We start from the raw sequence: 20,446 nt of genomic DNA, 5'->3' as shown, positions 1-20,446 counted from the left end.
GGGCCACCTAAAGTGCACCATCCTGGTTTGTGGGGGGGTTCTCATCCTCTTCCCCTCCTCCCTCTGAGACATATGGGTGCCTGCAGTGATGTGCGAGGTGTGAGCAGCGGAGGGCTGGACCCAGGACATTATTGATACACCAGCTGCAGGAACAGCACCTTGGAGCTTCGCCCGCCGGTGGGACCCCTCCCTTCCGGCTGCCTTGGTGAGGTGCGGGCACCTAGAAGCATATGGCGCACACCCACTGCCAACAGCTGGCCTGGCCCAAGCCCATTATATTAGTACCTATGGTGGTGGTGAAAGCAACAGACTCCCCCGGGGCAGGGACGGCACAGACTTACCATTCTCTGCCACCGCAGTAACACAATGGGCAAGGACAAAGACGTCAAACCTTCAGACAGGGGAAAATGGATCGCTATACTAAAGTGGTCCCCCCACCCCCAGAGGGACAACCAACACTCCGTACCGATATGGACACCCTGCTACAGGCCATCCATGCCTCCAGGTTGGCGCTGAAGGAAAAAATAGAGGGGGGTAGGATCAGAAGTAACACTCCTTAGACAAGATCTCCGTAACCTGGCTGCCAGGGTCACAGAGTAGGAGACAAGAATAGCAAAATCAGAGCGCGACGCTCAACCTCCGCTTTGTGAGTTTTAGGGAGGGCGTTAAAGGGAGTAACACAGCGGACTTCCTATAAACCTGGCTCAAACAGACCTTCCCCGCAGACAAATTCTCTACGTCCTTTGTCATTGAGCGTGCACATAGAGCTCTATTGGCAAGACCACCACCGGGTGCACCACTAAAACCCATTATAGCAAAATTCCTGAACTTTCTAGAGAGACTAGATTCTCAGAGAAGCCAGGAAATTGGGGTACATCAATCATGAAAATTTAAATATAATGATTTTTCCAGACTATAGCAAGGAGGTCCAGAAGCAGACACGCACCTTTGACTCCGTCAAAGCCAAACTCAGAACTCTTAAGATACTACATATGCTGTTATTCCCGGCAAAGTTGAAGCTCGTCTTTTATGGGGAAAACCCAATTCTTCCACACTCCTGAGGAGGCCTGGCACTGGCTAGAAGAACGCCCCATTATGAGACATCTAGAGGACCTCCAGCAGAAAACCCAAAACAGGACTGTAACGACCCAGAGAACAACTGGCCCCCATAAGACCGCCAAGATCCAAAGTCACAGACCGCTCCAAGTACAGGGGCAATACCCTATACGTCAAAAGACACGGGACGCCTACGAGGAAGAATTTCGTAATCGCAGGACTCCTAGAGAACTGTAGACTCACGCACGCCCCACCTCTTCGGGCGGACTGACCGTGGCATTGAAACAGACACTAGAGCAAGCACCTCTGGTGGAGAAGACTTTGAAACGATGCAACATCCCTTGTTGACCGAGATAGTTGACATGGAACAAGACTATAGGGAAACCAGCCATGCAGAACGCAGGGCCTGACTCCAATTCATGACCAAGAATTACAAGGGTCTAACGCAACTTTCCTGCCTGGGGTCCAGGCATGAACACACTCACACCCCCAACAACAGCACCCTCTAGGCTCTGCATAGAGACAGACATCCCAAAACCAAAAGCAGGCGATAGGCCACGTCGGCCTGGGACACGGATTGCAGTATTCCCGCCTTTCCTTCCCCTCCTGGCCACTTCCTTCCCTACTCCTTCCCCGATTTCCCTTTAAATTGTTTTTTTTTTTTAAGGTCCTTCACTGTGCTGCAGGTACCTGGAACCTGTTTAGTATCTTCTGGGTAGGGTGGGTGACAGACCTTTTCCACCCCTGTCCAAAACACAGAGAGAGAGACTCTGGAGGAGCGTTTGATAGGGGTGAGGAGGGAGGTGGGAAGGGGGCATGGGGGGTTTCAAGTTGGTTTCAAAGTTGTTGTTGTTCAGATATCAGTCCCAGCTTAGCCAGTGGTTTCACATACAAAACGTATCCAGATACAGATATCTGGTCAGGTTCCAACTTCCTGCGGCGACAGCCTTGCACAGCGTATTGGTACTAGATGCAAATGTTAGATTCTGAAAATACTCCCTTTTCCGTGAGGACATGGAATGTGAATGGCTTTGGGAGTAAAATTAAGAGAGGGCTAGTGTTATCCTTTATCAAACGCAGAGACCCCGGCGTGGTAATGTTACAGGAAACTCACCTCAGGAGTACTAAATGTGGGTTTCTGTCACGGGGGCCTATACGGTCCTGGCACACGCTGGGTACACCTACGGTTCCAGGGGAGTGGCGATCCTCATTAAAAAAGTCTCCCACCTTTTGTATACATCGAACATGGCTAGATCCCCAGTGTACAACATATGCCGAATTGACCGGACAATGGGGCAGAAGAACTGTGACTTTTGTATCAATCTATGCACCACCAAAACTCCAGGCATGCACACTAAACAAATTGACTAGATATTGCTGAAGACGCCGGGCTCACTGCACGTAATAGGGGGAGTCTTTAATGAAGTAATACACACCTCCATAGACCGGATGGGAGACCATGCCCAGGCACCCCAGACCTCACTGATAACACGCATCACTGAGACTATAGGGTTGGTGGATATCTGGAGACACCAGCATCTGGAGGTGCGACAACATTTGTACTACTCAGGCGCACGCAAGGTTTACTCCCGACTAGACGATGTGTTACTACTGAAAGGTGAAATACGGGACATATACAAGGCACAATACTTCGCCCGGGGCCTGTCGGTTCACTCCCTGCTGTATGTGCAGATAGGTGACAGACAGCGAGACTGCAACATATGCTGGCGCTTAAATGCATGGGACCTCCACAATTAATCAACACTGAAAGTCATTACAGATGACACTACTGTTTTCTTCGCAGAAACTATGGGGTCGGTGCAATCCGGGGTTGTACTATGGGAGGCATATAGAACTGTACTACGTGATAGAGCCCAGAATCGCATAGCATGGGATAGGAAAAAAGACAAAGAAGAGCGGACACGTCTGGAGGCCCAGATTTTAACACTTGAAGATCGAAACAGTGCACCCAGATCCCCAGCATATAGGCAATTGGGTGATGCACAATACCAGTATAGAGATTTAGCAACCCAGGCGGCTAAATCGCAGGCCCAAGCGGACCTGCATTAACTTTATGATGTAGGTGATAAATCTGGAAAGCTCCTGGCATGGCTTAGTCGCAAGGAAATGAGTCCCGTTGGGTAGCCTGTCTGGTGGACCCACTAGGAATACCGCAAGATAGAGGCGAGCAGATCCTGCGGAGCTTTGAGTCTTACTACGCGAACATCTATAAGGCCCGCCATCTACGGACCTACCGAGACATAGAGGTTTATTTGCATGAGGTGGATAACCCCAAAGTGGACGAGCATCAACTACATTACAAACTAAATAACTGTTAAAAAAACAATCAAAAATGAGATGAGAAGGCCAGGGGGGTATGGAAATGACTACTGGGTGGCAAGAAAGGCTCAAGTAATGCATGAGGGGACAGGGCAAGTAACGACGGCAGGGCAACACCACCACAGTGGGACCAGCAAGAAAAGAAGTGAGATAAGGTCATGGGAAAACTGCCTGCAAAGACATGCACTCTTATGGACTGGTTAACTTAAATAAAACATTTTAAAAAATTACCCCCGAAGCGCATGACCAGTGGAAGGACACTGGCCACTGACAAGACACCATACTTGGACCATGCTCCACAGCAAAGAAAACTGCAAATAGAAAATAAAGGGAATGTGAGAGAATGAAGCCAACTAATTGTAAGGAGTGGTTGTGCTATATGCCCCTTGTATATAATCCAAATTTCTCACATGCGACAGTACATACACTGCGTCAGTTGAGATCTAAAAATAGGTGGTGAGTATTAGTACTGATAGTCTTTAATAGGCCCAGAGGGGATCAGTCATAAACCATAGGACCACATCGTCACCAGAACACCTGCAAGGATTCTGAGCGGTAACTTCAATTGCGGCTGCAGAGGCCCTGCAAAGCGCAGGAAGAACTTCTAGATGGCAAACCTCCTCCTGGATGAGGGAATCAGGATGCGTGCCGACTGGCAGCTACAAAAGGTAGAGGTAACGCTGCTGTGGTGAGAACTAAGAAATGTGAGCTATTTTTTACTAACTGAGAGCATGAACTATGACCAGTGGTAATCTGCAATTGAGCTCCAATACTGGCCTTTGAACTCGAACCCAAACAGAGGGGCAAGACTCCTCATGATACTGCTCTCCCAGAGCACATCTCCAGCGGCAGTCCACTTGGGTAGTGCCTATGCCTTTCAGCGCTGCTGACCGCGGTTCAAGGCCTTGTGCCTCGCCCTCGGCTGCTACGCTTGCCTGCCATCATTTGATATTATTTGGTTCTCTTGGTTTCTTTACTTAATTATATTTTGTTTTTCTCCCTCTCGCCCAACTTCACCTTTTCCCGCTTTCTGCCTCCTTCAGCCGTTTTTGTCACTGCTGCTGCCCCAACAGCCCCTCCCACTTCCCAGTTGTCCCACCCCCTCGAACCCTACTTAATAGCGCCCGCTGCGCACTGAGACGAGCAAGACCCCTTGGGATACTGCTCTCCCAGCGCACGGCTCCACCAACAGTGCACTTAGGTAGTGTCTCTGCCTTTCACTGACGCTGACCGCGGTTCGAAGCCCTGTGCCTCGCACCCGGACTGCTCCGCTTTTCTAGCCGGTTTCACACTACTCTTGCCTCCCATCATTTAGTTTTATTTACTTTTCTTTGTTTCTTTACATAATTGTATTTTATTTTTCCTCCTCTCGCCCAACTTTACCTTTCCCCGCTTTCTGCCTCCTTCAGCCATTTTTCCCGCCCCTGCTGACCCAGCAGCTCCTCCCGCCTTCCAGCTGTCCCGCCTTCCCCCGACTCCTACTTAATGGTGGCTGCTGCATGGAAGCACCAAATGAAACTCCTTCTGCGACCCGACTGAGACCAGTGCCAGGATCCCTGATCCTCCGATCCACCAACGCTACAGCTCCTCGGCTCTCTACGCACGCAATGTCGGCAAGAACAACAACTGCAAGCTCTATTCACCTGTCGACACCCAAGGACCCTTCACCTGCCGACACTGCCGCCACCCCTTTACCGAGACCCAGGACCCACCTCCGACAAATACACCATCACACCCAAAACTCTGCAGACATTGCCCCCCGAGCTTGAACGAATCATCAAGACTGCCTCCTTCCCTGATGACTGGAAACACAAGGAGATCAACCCTCTCCTCAAAAAATCCCTCAGCAGACCTCACGCCCTCAAGAACTTCTGACCGATCTCCTTACTCACGTATCCGGGGAAAATCATGGAAAAAGCTGTCAGTCAACTCGCCTCCTTCATAGAAGAAAACAAAATCCTCGACTCCTCCCAATCAGGCTTCAGGAAGAATCACAGCACCGAAACTGCCCTTCTCGCTGCGACATGCGACATCCGCTCCTCCTTGACAGAGGAGTGACTGTGGCCCTCATCCTCCTGGACCGCTCCACTACCTTAGACACAGTCTCCCAACGCACCGTAGCTCGCAGACTCCATGATGCAGGAATCTAGAACAAGGCCCTCAACTGGATCCGCTCATTCCTCTCCGGCAGAATGCAGCGGGTCAAACTCCCTCATTTCCTCTCGGAATCCACACCAACCACCTGCAGAGTCCCCAGGGCTTAATTTGTGCCGGTGCTTTCCGGTGCTTAGCACCGGCACTTACTTCACAGGGCCGGGTCTACAGTCTGACTCTGATTCTGCATGCATCTGCTGCGCTGTGCACGTCATATTTTTCAATTTAACGTACGGTACTGTACACTTGCTAGCTGTACTACTACTTAACTCCTCGAGGATCGTGCAGCCGCATCGTGTGTTTGACATCACATCTCTAGTCCCGAGTAAGTCAGCCGGTGTCGGCGGTTAACAGTGCTGCCATGTAGGACACTTTACTTAACCTGCCCTGAGCCCCGCCCCCAGATTGAGGAGATCACATGATCATCATTATTCTGTTAATGGCGGCACCGCACTGCGGGCTGCGGCAGCCTTAGCCACTTGCCTGTGGTGGGCAGGCGGTGGACACTGGTTTGGGCCGGATTTTGGTAGGTTAGGGGCGGGCTGTGCGACAACGAAGTGCGCAGATTTTTTTCACATTGCTGCCTGCCACACCCCAGCAACAGAGAGTATTATCGCATCAAGTCGGCCTGCCACGCCCGACCCGATGACGACCCAGTGTGGCGTTGAGACGAGCATCGATCAGCCACATCGGGCCACTTGATTAGAGTTCTGTGCAGGACCAGTGTCTGACTGGTAGTAATTAATATTATTAAGCAGCACCAGGTAGGCCTATAATCAGTAAAGAAAAGGTCGTGCGTGCACGTGCAGCCGGTTTGAGTGTGCCCCTCGCCTCCCGCTGTCCCGAGTGAGTCCCTGCCGGCTGGTCCACCACACGTAATGGTAAGTTAAGTACTAAATTGCTTTAGTAGTAGTACTGTTCCGTTCTAGTAGCTGCTACTAGCGATGCCAATATCCAACATTGTCTAGTTGCCTTAAAAACCAACGCTGCTTTTAAGTGCCTGTGGCACTGTGCCTAGAAGGGTGTAGTGATGACTGCGCTGGCATGAGGGTAACAAACTATACATTGCCACTTTGCTGAGGGTGAGTTTTCCCACAAATCCATTTTTATGGGAAATATGTCCAACAACAACAGGTTTGTGTAACACTTGTCTGCGCAGTGATTTTGAAAACAAGCTTTCCCAAATGTGTAACATTGACAAGCAAGGCGGAGTTTGAAATTGTATTAGTTAAGTCCATTTTCGTAACTTTGTCCTGTCCTAGTGGTCACGGCTCTTGGAAAATCAGAGGTGCTCCCGGCCTACAAGGATAGTAGATCCAGGGTTCCTTCCCCGCATCCTACTATGACTACTGCGGGCCTACTGCCATTTGTGAAATTGTTCATTTTAATGTAGATATCCTCTGCGCTGAAGATTAGGGTGACTGATGTTTAGGGGTTGGGTCAAGACTGGTGTGCAGCAGCACAACCGAGTTAAAAAACAACGGCATGGAATGCCACTAATGGAGAGTCGGAGAGGCAGATTTACAAGCCCCTTGCACCACTTTTTTGTCACTTTTAACATGGGGAAAAGTGACGCAAAAGAGGCGCAAGGAACTTGTAAATCTGCCCCCGAGTGCTTAGAAGCGCTGGCTGCAACAGTTCAGCTAGTCACTCGTTAGATGACTCGGGGTCTCCCTCGGTGAAAGGTGCCCGAACTCACTGTATCTAGGGGTACAAGGCATGGCATCTGGGGTCGCTTGCCTTCCTATGTCGAGTTAATGTGCCAACAAGTCAAGATGAACTACTTTTTGGAGGCAGGGCCGAGGCTGCCTTGCATCGGGTCCTCTGCTTTCAGTAATGGGACAGACGAGCTAAAATAATGGAATTGAATGCTGAGCAGAGTCGCTCCTACAGGTTACAAATGTTAGCTCAGGCATTGCACTTGCTGCCTATCTATTTGCAGTTTCTATGATAATTCAGGGACACATGATAATTCAGGGACACACATTTGTCTTTTTTATGTAATGTCCGACCAACACAAAGTCTGGATATAAATACATTTATCCCTGACCTGGAGATCCCCGCCAGGTGAAAGTTTTGCACTGCCAGGTCCCTGAAGATTGACATAATGTGTATAGCACAGGATAACAGATGTTTATCGGTACTCAATTCAATGGTCTAATTTTATCGACATAAGAAGGACAAAAGGCTGGGTGGTCCCCAGGATTTTAACTTGTGACTACGGGGTCAAACACGGGCCCCGTACAATGCCACAAGACCCAATTTATGCATCATTTGATGTGCATCCTGCAGAGTGTGCGCAGCTCTAGGTGTGACCCTCGGCACAAGTTAAGTCCTCTCCACCCACAGAGTTAGGTTAATACAATGCTGCTGACTGCGGGACAGACAGCCAATGAACACTGAGACATGGTTAGAAGGCTAGCCTGTCTCTGGTACCGTGTCATGGCTGCTCCTTTCCTTCTGAGCCAGATTAATGTATATATGCACGTTTTAATTTTGGAGTGTGTGGTGGTGGGGGTGGCGTGACGGCCGTGACGAACCGACCCGACTGATCACCTGATCACCGTGGTGGTAGGGGTGGTGTGGCAGGTACTGGTGGCCCGGCGGGGCACCTAGCCTCCATCCGTTGGCCCCACTTAAGATTGATTAACTGGATATGAATATTACTACGCGATCCATATTCACTGACTGCCAGCCAGTGCCTGCCTTGACCCATTAGCCACCGTGGAGCCGGCCGTAGTAGGTGGTATACAGTTATAAACACACTTTTGTTTAACCTTCCTCCTAGTCCTAACCAATTTGATTTTCGATAGGGCCTGGCGCAGTAGTGTAAAGCCAAGGGCGGGCCTTGCCCGGCGTGTCCTCACAGCAGCCGCTGTTGTACTTGTAATCCAAAATGGCGCGCGGCTGAGCACGAATTACTTCACTTGACGTGACTTTTCACTTTTTGGGCCGTTCCACCAAGACGAAATGCAGTTTAGATTACAGGCAGACGCGACGGTGCGGATTTTGCTTCATCATGGTGTGTGGAGGCCAGGGTGCTGCTGTGCAGCCCTTTGTGTGTGGTTTTTGTTGTAGACTGGTGTGTGGAGGGTGCTGCAGCCTGGTCTATGGTGGGTGACAGGTTTCGCAGTCAAGTGTGGGAACTGGGCTCCACTGTGCTGTGTGGAGAGTGCTGCAGTCTAGTGTGGGTTTCTTTTGGTTTCGTTTCTGCGTGGTGGTGTGGTCTCAGTCACTCAACAAATGGCTGGGTACCGGGCCGGCGCCGGGCATGCTCTGACGTCACGTAATAACCCTGGCTGCCTTGCCTAAACATTCCCTACTGGCTCTGGCCTCTCTTCCTTCAGGTTGATTTCGCATTTACAAAAGCAGGGGATTGTGATGGGTTCCAGATTAGCGCCCCCCCCCCCTCCATCCCCCCGTGCATCTCGAGGATTCACGGATTCATAAATACTGCTGTTGATAAATGGGCCATCTCAACAGGTAATCAAAGACGACCAGGCGTAGGGGTCGGTGCACAGTGCACTCCGCTGGCCTCGGCTTGCGACAGCTGGCATCGAGGCAAGGCTGGGCGCGAGGGCCAGGGTGCGTGTAGTGAGCGCGCTAGCACGGCACGTCACGTGGCTACGTGACGTGCGTTGACGTAGAGGCGCGGCAGGCGGAGCGCGGCATTCAGAGCGCGAGCAGGCTGGGCGCAGGACATGCTTTGCGCTCCTTGTATGTATGTACCTGAATAAAGAGGTTGGCACCACCTTCCGACTCCGAGAGTTATTGGGGGAAGAAAGAGTATCATTACAGTGGCGACGAGGGTGGGATACCGACCCACGACCCCCACCACGCAGACTACGAGAAGCACGGCGGAACGGAGCGGTGGCGCAGGAGAAACGAGGAAGGCCCGAGGGTACGCACAGCGACCCCATCCTCATAGGGCACGGCAAGGAACGCAACGCAACCATCAGCAAAGAGAACAGAGCACCGAGAGCACAAATAGCGACGATCGAAGAACCCTGAACAACCGAGGTAGGAAGCCAGCCACGGTCACGGCCCACCGGGATACGAACTGGCTACTCCACCCGAACAGGAAAGGGCTGAAAGGAACAGCCCTCCACCCTTGCTCAAGAAGGAAGAGCGAAACGGTGCACCAGGGAGCCCGAGAAGCCTGGAAGGTACGCTACCCGCAGCCCGGGCGGAGAAGATGAATGCACAAGCGGGCTACGCGATAGCGCCAGTCCAGTTCCTTCCCCGACCAGGAGAACCGCTCATGAAATGGGAGGACTGGAAGGAATACATAGACAATTTCATAGAAGTGATGGAAGACGAGAGCGAGGAAAAGTTTAAACCGCCGAGAAAGAAACGCATCCTGTTGCTGAATCTGGGCCCAGAAGGCCTAAGGATATACAAAAGCTTGGTACCGAAGAAGAGAGAGACAGAGGATGACGATGTGTATGCCCATGTGCTGGAAGACCTAGAAGAACACTTCAAACCCTCAGTGTGCGTCTCAGTAGACAGGTTCAACTTCCAGCAAAGGAAGCAACTACCCGGGGAAACGGTGGAAGAGTATGTGGCGGCGTTGAAGAAACTGGCGGTATCGTGCAAATATGCCAACTGGGAAAGCGAATTCATAAAAGACCAAGTGGTGATGCACACCACGTGCACGAGCGTGCAGGACAAGCTATGGGCCGCAGGGGACACCTCTCTCAAGGACGTGTTGGTGATAGTAAAAAGGGCCGAACTGGCACGAAGGTGTGCAGCGGCTACGAAGAAAGAGGTCGTGCCCAGTGGGACGGTGAACAAAGTAGACGAGGAAGAACACCATAAGGATAATCAGGCACGGAAACAGCCGGAAAAGGGTCCCGACAAATGGCGGAACAACCCTGGCAAACAGGCCGGAAGTAACAAACGGCCTTGCTACAGATGCGGCAGTTGGACGCACGAGGCGCACGACCGGAAGTGCCCCGCGCTTCGCGCCAAATGCACGTTCTGCGGAATAATCGGCCATTTTGAAAAGGCGTGCAGGAAGAAGGCAGCCAAGAACGCAGTGAAGTACGTGGCCCAGGCATCGGAGGAGCCAGAAGAAGCAGCAGAGGAAGAGGTGATCACAGTCCTCTGCGTCTACGACGAAATATTAAGCGTAAACGACCGGGGCCGTGGCACCGGCGGAGGAAGAACGATGAAACCCGTCATGGAAATGAGGATCGGAGGCGTCGAGGTCCAGGTGGTGGCAGACACAGGGTCGCCGTACACCATCATCCCCCAGAGCGTGTGGGAAGAGAAGTTTGCTCCGCGACTGGGCCCCGCGCTGGACAAGCTGGACATACGTCCCGTTACCTACAATGGTGATCGAATCCCCATGGCCGGTTGCAGGAGATTGAACTTCGAGTTCAGGGGCAGAGAGGCCAGGTGCAAACTGTATGTATCCGAGAAAGGTCCCTCCGTCCTAGGATGGCTCGATCAAGGAGACCTGGGCATCAAGCTGGACCCGGGAGGCAAGGAACAGATATTGTTGACGGAGCCGGAGGAAGCGCTGGACACGAATAAATGGAGGAAGAAGTTCCCAACGGTTTTTGGTGGCTCAGTGGGCAAACTCGACAGGTTTGCACACAAGATCGTACTCAAAAAAGGAGCTGTACCGGTGGCACACAAGGTGAGAAACATCCCGCTAGCAGTAAGGGACGATGTGAAGGAAGAACTACAACAGCTGGAGAAAAGAGGGATTATCGAACCGATAGCCTGTGCTGAATGGCTATCGCCGTTGGTGGTGGTGAAGAAACCAAACGGGAAAGTCCGTTTATGCGTGGACCTACGCGAATTGAACAAAAATATAGTGGTGGAAAAGTTTCCCCTCCCCCGGATAGAGGAGATGCTGGCCAGCACAAGGGGTATTCAGTGGTACTCCACCATAGACTTGACGTCAGCGTATCACCAGATAGCGCTACACCCAGAGAGCCGCGGCTTAACATCCTTCATAACTCCCTTCGGATGCTATCGATTCCGCCGCATGCCGTTTGGACTAGCCTCGGCGGCTGCAGTATTTCAAAAGCTCATGCATCAGCTGTTTCAGGACCTCAAGGGAGTGCAATACTTCCAGGACGATATATTGGTGATGGGCCTGGACAGGATGGACCACGACAGGAAGCTGGAGGCGGTATTGGGCATCCTGGAAGGGAAGGGCCTCACAGCAGAATGGGCCAAATGCCGGATAGGGATGGAGAAGGTAACGTACTTGGGCCACGAAATCAGTGCTCAAGGAGTGACTCCCAAGAGTGAAAATGTAAAGGCGATCTGTGACGCACCATCACCAGCCACCAAAGAGGAAGTCAGGTCATTCCTGGGAATGGCGGAATACTATGGGAAATTCATTGAGCATTTCGCCTCGAAAACTCACCACATGAGGCTGTCAACCCGAGAGAACAGTGAGTTCTGTTGGTCAGAGGAAGCGCAACGGGAATTTGAAATAATAAAGAGAGAGGTGGCAGGGGCAATCCCACTGCAAGGGTTCGACCCCCAAGGAAGCACCATACTAACCACAGATGCAAGTGATAAAGGACTGGGGGCAGTCCTCATGCAAGACCGAGGTCAAGGGAGAGTCGAAACCATATGCTTCGCATCCCGCACCCTGAATGACACTGAAAAGAGATATAGTGTGATTGAAAAAGAAATGTTGGCGGTGGTGTGGGCCATGTCCCGGTTCCGGCAGTTCCTGTGGGGCACAAGGTTCCGGTTGAGGACCGATCACAAGCCCCTGCTCAAAGTGCTCACATCTAGTGGACATGCGGAAGCAACACCGAGGATCTCGAAAATGTCGCTCAAACTAATGGAGTTTCGCTATGATGTGGAACACATTCCAGGGAACAGGAACAAAGTAGCGGACTACCTGAGTAGGGCGGCAGCGATGGAGCCCAGTACAGAATGCCCCGAGGCGGGGGAAGAGTGGGTCGCACTCACCGAGGACCTCGAAGTATCTATCAGCAAACAGGAATGGAGAACGGCATATGAAGGAGACCAGAATCTGGAGAAAGTGAAGGACTACATTGTGAGAGGCTGGCCGGACAAATGCAAGTTAGAGCGTGGCCTTGTCCCATACTTCGAGGTGAGAGAGGAACTATCTATGGATGACCAGGGAACATTTCTATACAGAGGGGAAAGAGTCATACCCCCGTCAACGATGATAACCAGATTGATGGACATGTTACATGAAGGCCACCTGGGAGTGGGAAAGCTGAAACTAAGGGCCAAGCAGAATTATTGGTGGCCAGGAATGGACATTAAAGCGGAAAGACATGTGAGAGAGTGCCTGAGGTGCCAAGGCGCGGACAAAACGCTTAAACCATTGCGCCCTGCCCTGGGAAAGATTGATCCTCCACAAAACCCGTGGGAGGAACTGTCGATCGACATTTTAGGGCCAGTGCTGAATGCACAGGGTATACAGAAATACATTTGTGTAATGGTAGATCGTTATTCGAAATGGCCGGAAGTAAAGATCGAAGAAACAATGGACACTGAGAAAATAGTGAGCTTCATGGCGGAGACCTTCGTGAGAGAGGGCATCCCTAAGTGTGTCCTCAGTGACAATGGGCCCCAATTCCGCTCTGACAAATGGAACCAATTTATGCAAAGAAATGGAATAGCGTCTAAACACACATCCATATATCACCCGGCGGGGAATGGATTGGTGGAGCGCTTCAATAGAGTGGTGATGGGCTCGATACAAGCGGCTATTGCAGACAACAAAGACTGGGAAGCGGAAATATGGCACATGGTGTGGGCGTATCGGATAACTCCTACGAACACTGGCTATAGCCCTTTCCAGATCTTAAGGGGCCGGGAGCCGTTCACCCAAGACAACAGGATATGGAAGGACAGAGTTATCAAGAGTGAGTGGTCACCGGCAGTGGTGCAAGCCAATCTGAAGAAGGCACAAGCAGTGTATACCAAACACTATGATGCGAGGAGAAATGTAAAAGACACTGCCCTCGAAAAGGGGGAATGGGTGAGAGTAAGACTGCCTACTCTACAGAAAAAAGGGGAAAGTAAGTACAGCAGGCCCCTGAGAGTTGTGGAAATCAAGGGCCGGGCGGCCTTGCTGAGCGATGGAAACGTGTGGTCACAGGATCGCATGGCCAGGTGCAATAAAATACTCAACTGGAGAAGCAGAGACGACAGGGAAGAGAGTGAGAGCAACAGTGACCACTCCAGTGACTATGGAGGTGAAGGCCCGGACTTAGGAGAAAGTAGTAACGAAGATCAAGAGGCCAGGGCAGAGTGTCAGCCGGAGGAAGACAGCAGTCGGAGTGTGCCTGGCGCGGCTGCGCCAGAGAGTGGACAGAGTGAAGAAGCAACGACTGCCAGTTCCCCGGTAAGACTGACGAGAAGGGGCAGGGCGGTGGTCCCACCAGTGAGGTTCAGAGACTATGATATGAGTCAGGACTTGTTCACATAACTCTTTGGAAAAAAGGGAGATATGTAGTGAGCGCGGTAGCACGGCACGTCACGTGGCTACGTGACGTGCGTTGACGTAGAGGCGCGGCAGGCGGAGCGCGGCATTCAGAGCGCGAGCAGGCTGGGCGCAGGACATGCTTTGCGCTCCTTGTATGTATGTACCTGAATAAAGAGGTTGGCACCACCTTCCGACTCCGAGAGTTATTGGGGGAAGAAAGAGTATCATTACAGTGCGGTGTGTGTGCGTGCTGCTGAGCGAGTCTAAGCACGCCGGGCTCCGGATCCATTTATATAGGGCACATGGGGCATCAGGTGCGGAACCGGGAAAGGGGAGCTACTGAGGGAGGGGAGGCTCATAGAGTAAGGAGATGAGGGCTGGCAGCGAGGAGGAGGGGTATGGAAATGGCGACGACAGGCGGAGGGATGAGAGGCTTCAGGAAAGAGTTGTGGACAGAGAGTTGAGGGGAAAATGTGATTGGATGGTTCTTAGGTGTTTTAACACAAATTTTTCCATGCAGTTTTTAGCTTGAGTTTAAACACGTGTGTTTACAATTCCAAGTACATAGTGAAACCCTTTTGGGTTTTGGGGAAGGTGTTGCATTATAAAACAGAAAGCGTTTTACATCACCTCAAATCAAGAAAATCATAAACATGGTCCAGGAGAACGCCAGACCACTGGTTTCAACAGTGCCTGCCTGGCAGGACCCGCGCAAGTACACAGGACAGTTCTTTGTGCTACAAATGTTTACTATAAGCATCAAGTCAACCAGACGTGAAAGCAAAACGCTTTCTCTCATTGCTCAACCGTCCCAAATAATCGCGATAACAATGACCGAGCAACACCAACGATGATAAACACCAGGCAGCCGTTGCTTTACTGGGTAAAGGAGGTTGCAGGGCCTGCTAGCGGTCATTATTAATAATTTAATTGCCTTTGGGTATTTTTGTATTTTTATACAGCGCTTGCACTGACTTGCACCTGCTCCAGAGCTCCTAGCAGGAAAAGGGGCTGTGTGAATAACATCACTGCATTAGGAATTAAGAGATCACAGGTCAGTGCTTTATGGAGAGTGCAAGCTTAGAGAAGAAAGAAAGACTTAAGGCCTTTCATCATTTTTGAACAGTGCTTAATTTGTGCAGGTGGTTTCCGGTGCCAAGCATCGGCACTTACTTGACCGGGCCTGGGTTATTGAATTTATATCCCTTGTGAATGGCCAAGTAATATACCTGTCCCTTCCACCACCTCCTGTTCGGATGCATGCCTGTCTGCCTCGCATGTCTTCAGCAGTACCAGTTGAGGACAAATGTGGAGTCAATATAGTAAGTGGGTGGAGCCATTGTAAGAAGTGGGTGGAGCTGGGGAAGTGGGTGTGGCCTCCTATAAAAAGTTTAGCACCTGCACTTAATATTTTACAAATTAAGCACTGAGAGTCCCACAAGGATCCTCCATCAGCCCCATCCTGTTCAATGTCCACATGGCCCAGCTCACATCCATCGTCAGATCACACTGACTCAACATCGTATCTTACACAGACAACACCAAACTCATTCTCTCCCTATCCAACGAGCCCAACATCCCCAAACACAACTTTCAAGAAGGAATGGAAGCAGTCGCCAGGTAGATGAACAGCTGCCTACAACTCAACAAGGACAAAACCGAAATATTCATCATGGGCCCACACCCCATTGCCTGGAGTGATAACTGGTGGCTCCCGCCCAAGGGAACCCTCACTCCTCCACGGACCACACACGCAACCTCAGAATCATCCTGGACTCCAAACTCAAAATGGACCGCCAGATGAACACCGTCACCTCCTCCTGCTACCAAACCCTCCGACTTTTAACTCAAGACCTTCAACTGGATTCCCCTTTAACACAGGAAAACTGTCACCCATGCCTCATCAACAGCAGACTGGATTACGGTACTGCAACGCACTATAAGCCGGGCATCTACAAGAACCTCACCACGAACTCCAGAACCCTGCCACCAGACTAGTCCTCAACCTACCACGCCACTGCCACATCAGCCAACACCTACAGACACTACACTAGCTCCCTGTCGAGAAGAGGATCACCTTCAAGCTTCTCACCCACAAAACCCTCCACAACAACGGACCCGCCTACATGAAACACGCACCCCAAAGACCCCTCTGATAAGCCCAGCTCTCTCTTGTGATGGTACCACACATCAAGTAGACCAGAGCAGGAAGATGCTACTTCTCCATACTTGCGGTTCAGGCATAGAACACCCTTCCTCTCCACCTCCGACAGACACCAACACTCTCCAAGTTCATGAATGACCTCAAGACCTGGCTCTTTGACGAATCACGGTGAACACACGCCCCTCCCTCCCTCCCCCCTCAGAGCCTTGAGACCCTTTCCGGTTGAGTAGCTGCGCTTTACAAACCTCTGATTGATTGACTGACTGATTGATTGAGGGGGGTGAGAGGCGGGGGTTGAACCTCCTTAGTAAAAACAAGGAAGCGCACCTAAGAAAATGGGGAGGAGGGGGAATCAGGACCTGAGGTGCATTAGCCCAAATGCCACAAAAGTAATTATGCTTGTAGTCAGTTTTGTGTAGTATTAAGTTGTACGTGTCTTGAAGTAATTTTATCAGAGTAAAACACCTGGTTTGGACAATCAGCTACTACGCTGCTGGGCAACTGTTGAGCTCAGAGTTTGTGACCTCCACATTACCTCCCAGAGTAGCATGAGACTGCTTGCCATCTCTACCATCTAGAGACAAATGCTAAGAGCTTATACTTTGACCAGTTTTGCACAGCCATAGGAGAACAGACCTTAAGAGGGAAAAGATACTGACACCCATTGATGAGGCCCAGTAGCCCCAGTTTACCCATTGCCACACTGCCAAACAGGGTCTGACCCTCACTATTATAAGCAGAGAACAAAAGTTTAAAAACATGGAACCAAATATGCCTATTTATGGATAACCGTAAATCGCCCGTGGAAATTTAAAACTTAGTGTCAGACACACAAAAAAGCAATTATGGATACTTCTATACAATGAGGATGCTGGAATGGGTGAATATTATGTCAATGAATACTATGATATTTGCAGACTCGACGCCACCAACAAAGGCAATATCAATGTATGCCATTAACTGAGCCCGCAGGAGCATGCCAATACCTGTCAATATAATATATGTAATTTTCTGTACCCACATAATGGCACAGACACCAGCAATAACGAGACCAATGTATGCCATAATCTATACACAAATGGCAATACTGTTAGTAAAAACAATGTTGATGTATGTTATGGCTTAAGCAAACTTAACTGTGTCAATACCAGTAACGACAATGTCATTGTATGCTATGACAACTGTATGCACAAGGTTGAAGATGTCAATAGAAATGATATCAGTGGCAGCCATATTAGTTTTAGGAGTTACAATGAAATCGTATTATTGCTGTTGGATTCACACAAGGTACCATCCCACTCAACCCCAAGTCAGAGATACAGGATTACATGGTTAAACAAGCCCTACAAGCCACACCCACGCCTATCGATTAACAGGTAACAGGTGGGGTCTCTCTTAACCTTAAGAAAAACGCATGCGCTGGGTAAACCCAGATCGACCACCCACAGATCGGTAGATGTTCCACAAACATGTTTGAAGAAACTGGCCTCAATAAAACACATTTGGTAAAGGGCTTGGGTGCTCCAAAATACCACAAAGGTAGATGCCACATATACACAGAAACTCTCACCCAATCAGGACACACACACCAAACAGGACACACACACCAAACATAGTGATCACATTCTGGTTTCCCCATGTGCTTCTTAAACTTCATTGGTTGCATGTTGAAAAGCGCATTCATTTCAAGTCTCTTTATGTGTCGCAAAGGATCCTGACCCTACAGGCACCTTTAGGGCTGGCCAATTTGTTAGAGTTTTACGTCCCGGGGGGCCCCCTTAGATCTGCTGACCAAGCGTTGGTTAGCATTCCTCGAGTTCTGAAAACTAGAGCTGGAGGCCGTTCTTTTCGCAGTCTGGCTTCAAGTTTCCATCAGAGTGATCCAGAAGCACCTTGCTTTTCGTAAAGCCATAAAGACCTGGCTTTTCCCTGTCCACCTTTTCATTTTCTTCCCTTGGCTCACGTTTATGGTCTTTGGTGGCACTGGGACGCCCCGTTGCTGGGGCAGCTATGCGCAATACAAATCCGACTAATAATAATAATAATAATAATAATAATAATCACTAGCTCCTCATGCCAGACATCTGTACACGTACATACAGGCTCTCCCCGAGGTTGAGAAACATCTCTTTCTTCATCAGATGCTCGTGCTTGTTGATTTTCAACTGAGATGCTTTTGGGAATGTAGAAAATTGTTTTATTGTACCTCATGAACTGTATATAACAGCGGACAAAACTTGATACACCCAGATACTTTGAGCAAACACACTATTGAGGCTCTCCCGGCTGCAGCATTTGTTTTTAAAAACAACTTGTTTCTGTTTTGCCACATGCCTCTTGTCTTCTCATTTATTTAAGGTAAACTCATATCAGAGCAACAATGACAAACAAGTTTTTCAATCAACTTTAGCGTCAGGTCTACAGGCAAGACTAGAACAAGTGGGTCACAAGCATAGCAAAGTATGCATCTGTTCCCTCTGTAAACACCTGTAAAGTAAAACGGGAACAGCAACTACAACAGGATACTTAAAAAATAGACCATCAAGTTCTGATATACCTCCAGAAAAGCAAACAACAAATATTTTTCGCTCAAAGGACTGTAAACTGAACAAAACTAGACAACAAACCTCTTGGTATCTAGGGAGGAGCCCCACATAACAAGGGATGAAAGCATCCCTTAAAGTAACCCTGAATTACTGTATTTGAAAATGGAACCATGGATACAGACACACAGCTAAATGAATTTCCAAAGTACAATGTACAGTTGGTGTAAACACAAATTAAGGTCCAAGGAAGTAGTTTGACTATAACTTCAAGATATATATAGTTGGCGAAATGCCAAAGCCGTGAAATAGAAAGAATGTCTGGAGTCAGAAACGTATCCACTGTAGCGCATCTCTTGAGTGATATTTGTATTTGAAAGGGGTGGGAGAGGCAGCAGCGAAGGCGGGGAGATCTGAGGAGCAAACTTAAGTTTTCACTTAACCAGTGAAAACTTAAACCAAATAAAATGTCGCCTAGGAGGAGTAAGATAGACGAGATACGCAAACACATAAAGATCTAAAGACAGCGACAAGTGCAGGACGGTGCCCGATTGCCCGTGCCGCCCACCAGCGTTAAATGTTACCTGCCTATTGGAACTCGGCAGATATGCCCTGGCTTATATAAAGTCAACAAAGTGAACTAAAATTATAAAACTATTAAAATGTTTTTCCCAAAAATGAGATTACAAGAACACGGTCTTCCTCCAGACACGAAATGACCGGGTAACCCTGTAATAGCAAAATTATGTGAGGTGCTCAGAAAACAGTGGGGGTGGCAACAGTGCCGCGCACTCAGGTAAGGACACTAACAACGAGGTAAAGTAGCGGCTAGAGTCTGCTTTACCTGTCCTCCACCTCGCCTAAAGAGGGTGGTTGCTTCTCCTTCCGCCATGTTGCTCACACCAGGCGCGCGCGCACAAGCATGACTACGGTATCCATCGGCAGCCTCTGAACCAATTACAACCAGCGCGTCATCAGAGAGCGCCCACCGATAGCAGAGTTCGTGTTTCATTGACGTGTTCGCGCTAAACACGACTTAGCAGGTGGCGAAAAATACTTAAAAGACTAGACCGGGGTCTCGCAGTTTCCCTCGGAAAGGAGAAGGGGTTGGAGCCAAAGTCTGGCATGTGGCATATGCCATGACATATGCCACAGCATGCCACATTTTGTGTCTATGTTGTTTGAGGTATCATTGTGTTATAAACCCCCTTAAGTGCTAGTGGAATATTTTAAAGATATATCTTCCATCTGGATTAAGTAAAAAAAAAAATAATTTAAAAAACGATTTACCCCAGCTGGGGATTGAACTCTGGTCTAAAATCACTCATAGAGACTGTAAACTGCCCCTGTACCAACTGTTATGCATAGTGTTACTGAGTCCAAAGCTTTTGTGTCTTAAAGGGATGTATATTTAGGGAGGGATGGAGGGCGCATGGGATGTATATTTAGGGAGGGATGGAAGGCGCATGAGTATACGCTTGATTATTAGGTTGCATTGTTGTTCATCCGTGTTGTTTATCTTCCTATTGTTGTGGGGCAGTTTCTAAAGTGCCATTATTTTCGCAAAAAAATGGATTTCCCCAGTGTTAAGTTCTCGGAACTCCGCCACTGAATTAGCCGTGCAGGCGGGAACTTTACTATAGCGTTATAAAATTGAATTTGTTATCCGGCTGGTGTTTGTGTACGTCTCCATCTCAGAGGGTGTTTTTTCTTGACCCTATCCGTGGCTTTATTGAAAATGGGGAGGGAGGG

The 20,446-nt window shown here is 49.6% G+C and overlaps 1 protein-coding gene across 1 annotated transcript in view; it reads right to left on the bottom strand.

Moving 5' to 3' along the window:
- The window catches only part of SMN2 (survival of motor neuron 2, centromeric), a 393,528-nt gene extending 373,924 nt beyond the window's left edge, over positions 1-19,604 (bottom strand). The window contains exon 1 of the mRNA XM_086960809.1: positions 19,539-19,604. Coding sequence (XP_086816935.1) covers positions 19,539-19,586 — 48 coding nt within the window. The 5' untranslated portion in view covers positions 19,587-19,604. The remainder of the gene's footprint in view (positions 1-19,538) is intronic.
- Between the last annotated feature and the right edge of the window lie 842 nt (positions 19,605-20,446).

Source organism: Lissotriton vulgaris, chromosome 3_1 (assembly GCF_964263255.1).
Source record: "Lissotriton vulgaris chromosome 3_1, aLisVul1.2, whole genome shotgun sequence".
In the NCBI taxonomy this organism is placed as follows: Eukaryota; Metazoa; Chordata; class Amphibia; order Caudata; family Salamandridae; genus Lissotriton; species Lissotriton vulgaris.
This window is presented reverse-complemented; position numbering and strand designations above follow the sequence as displayed.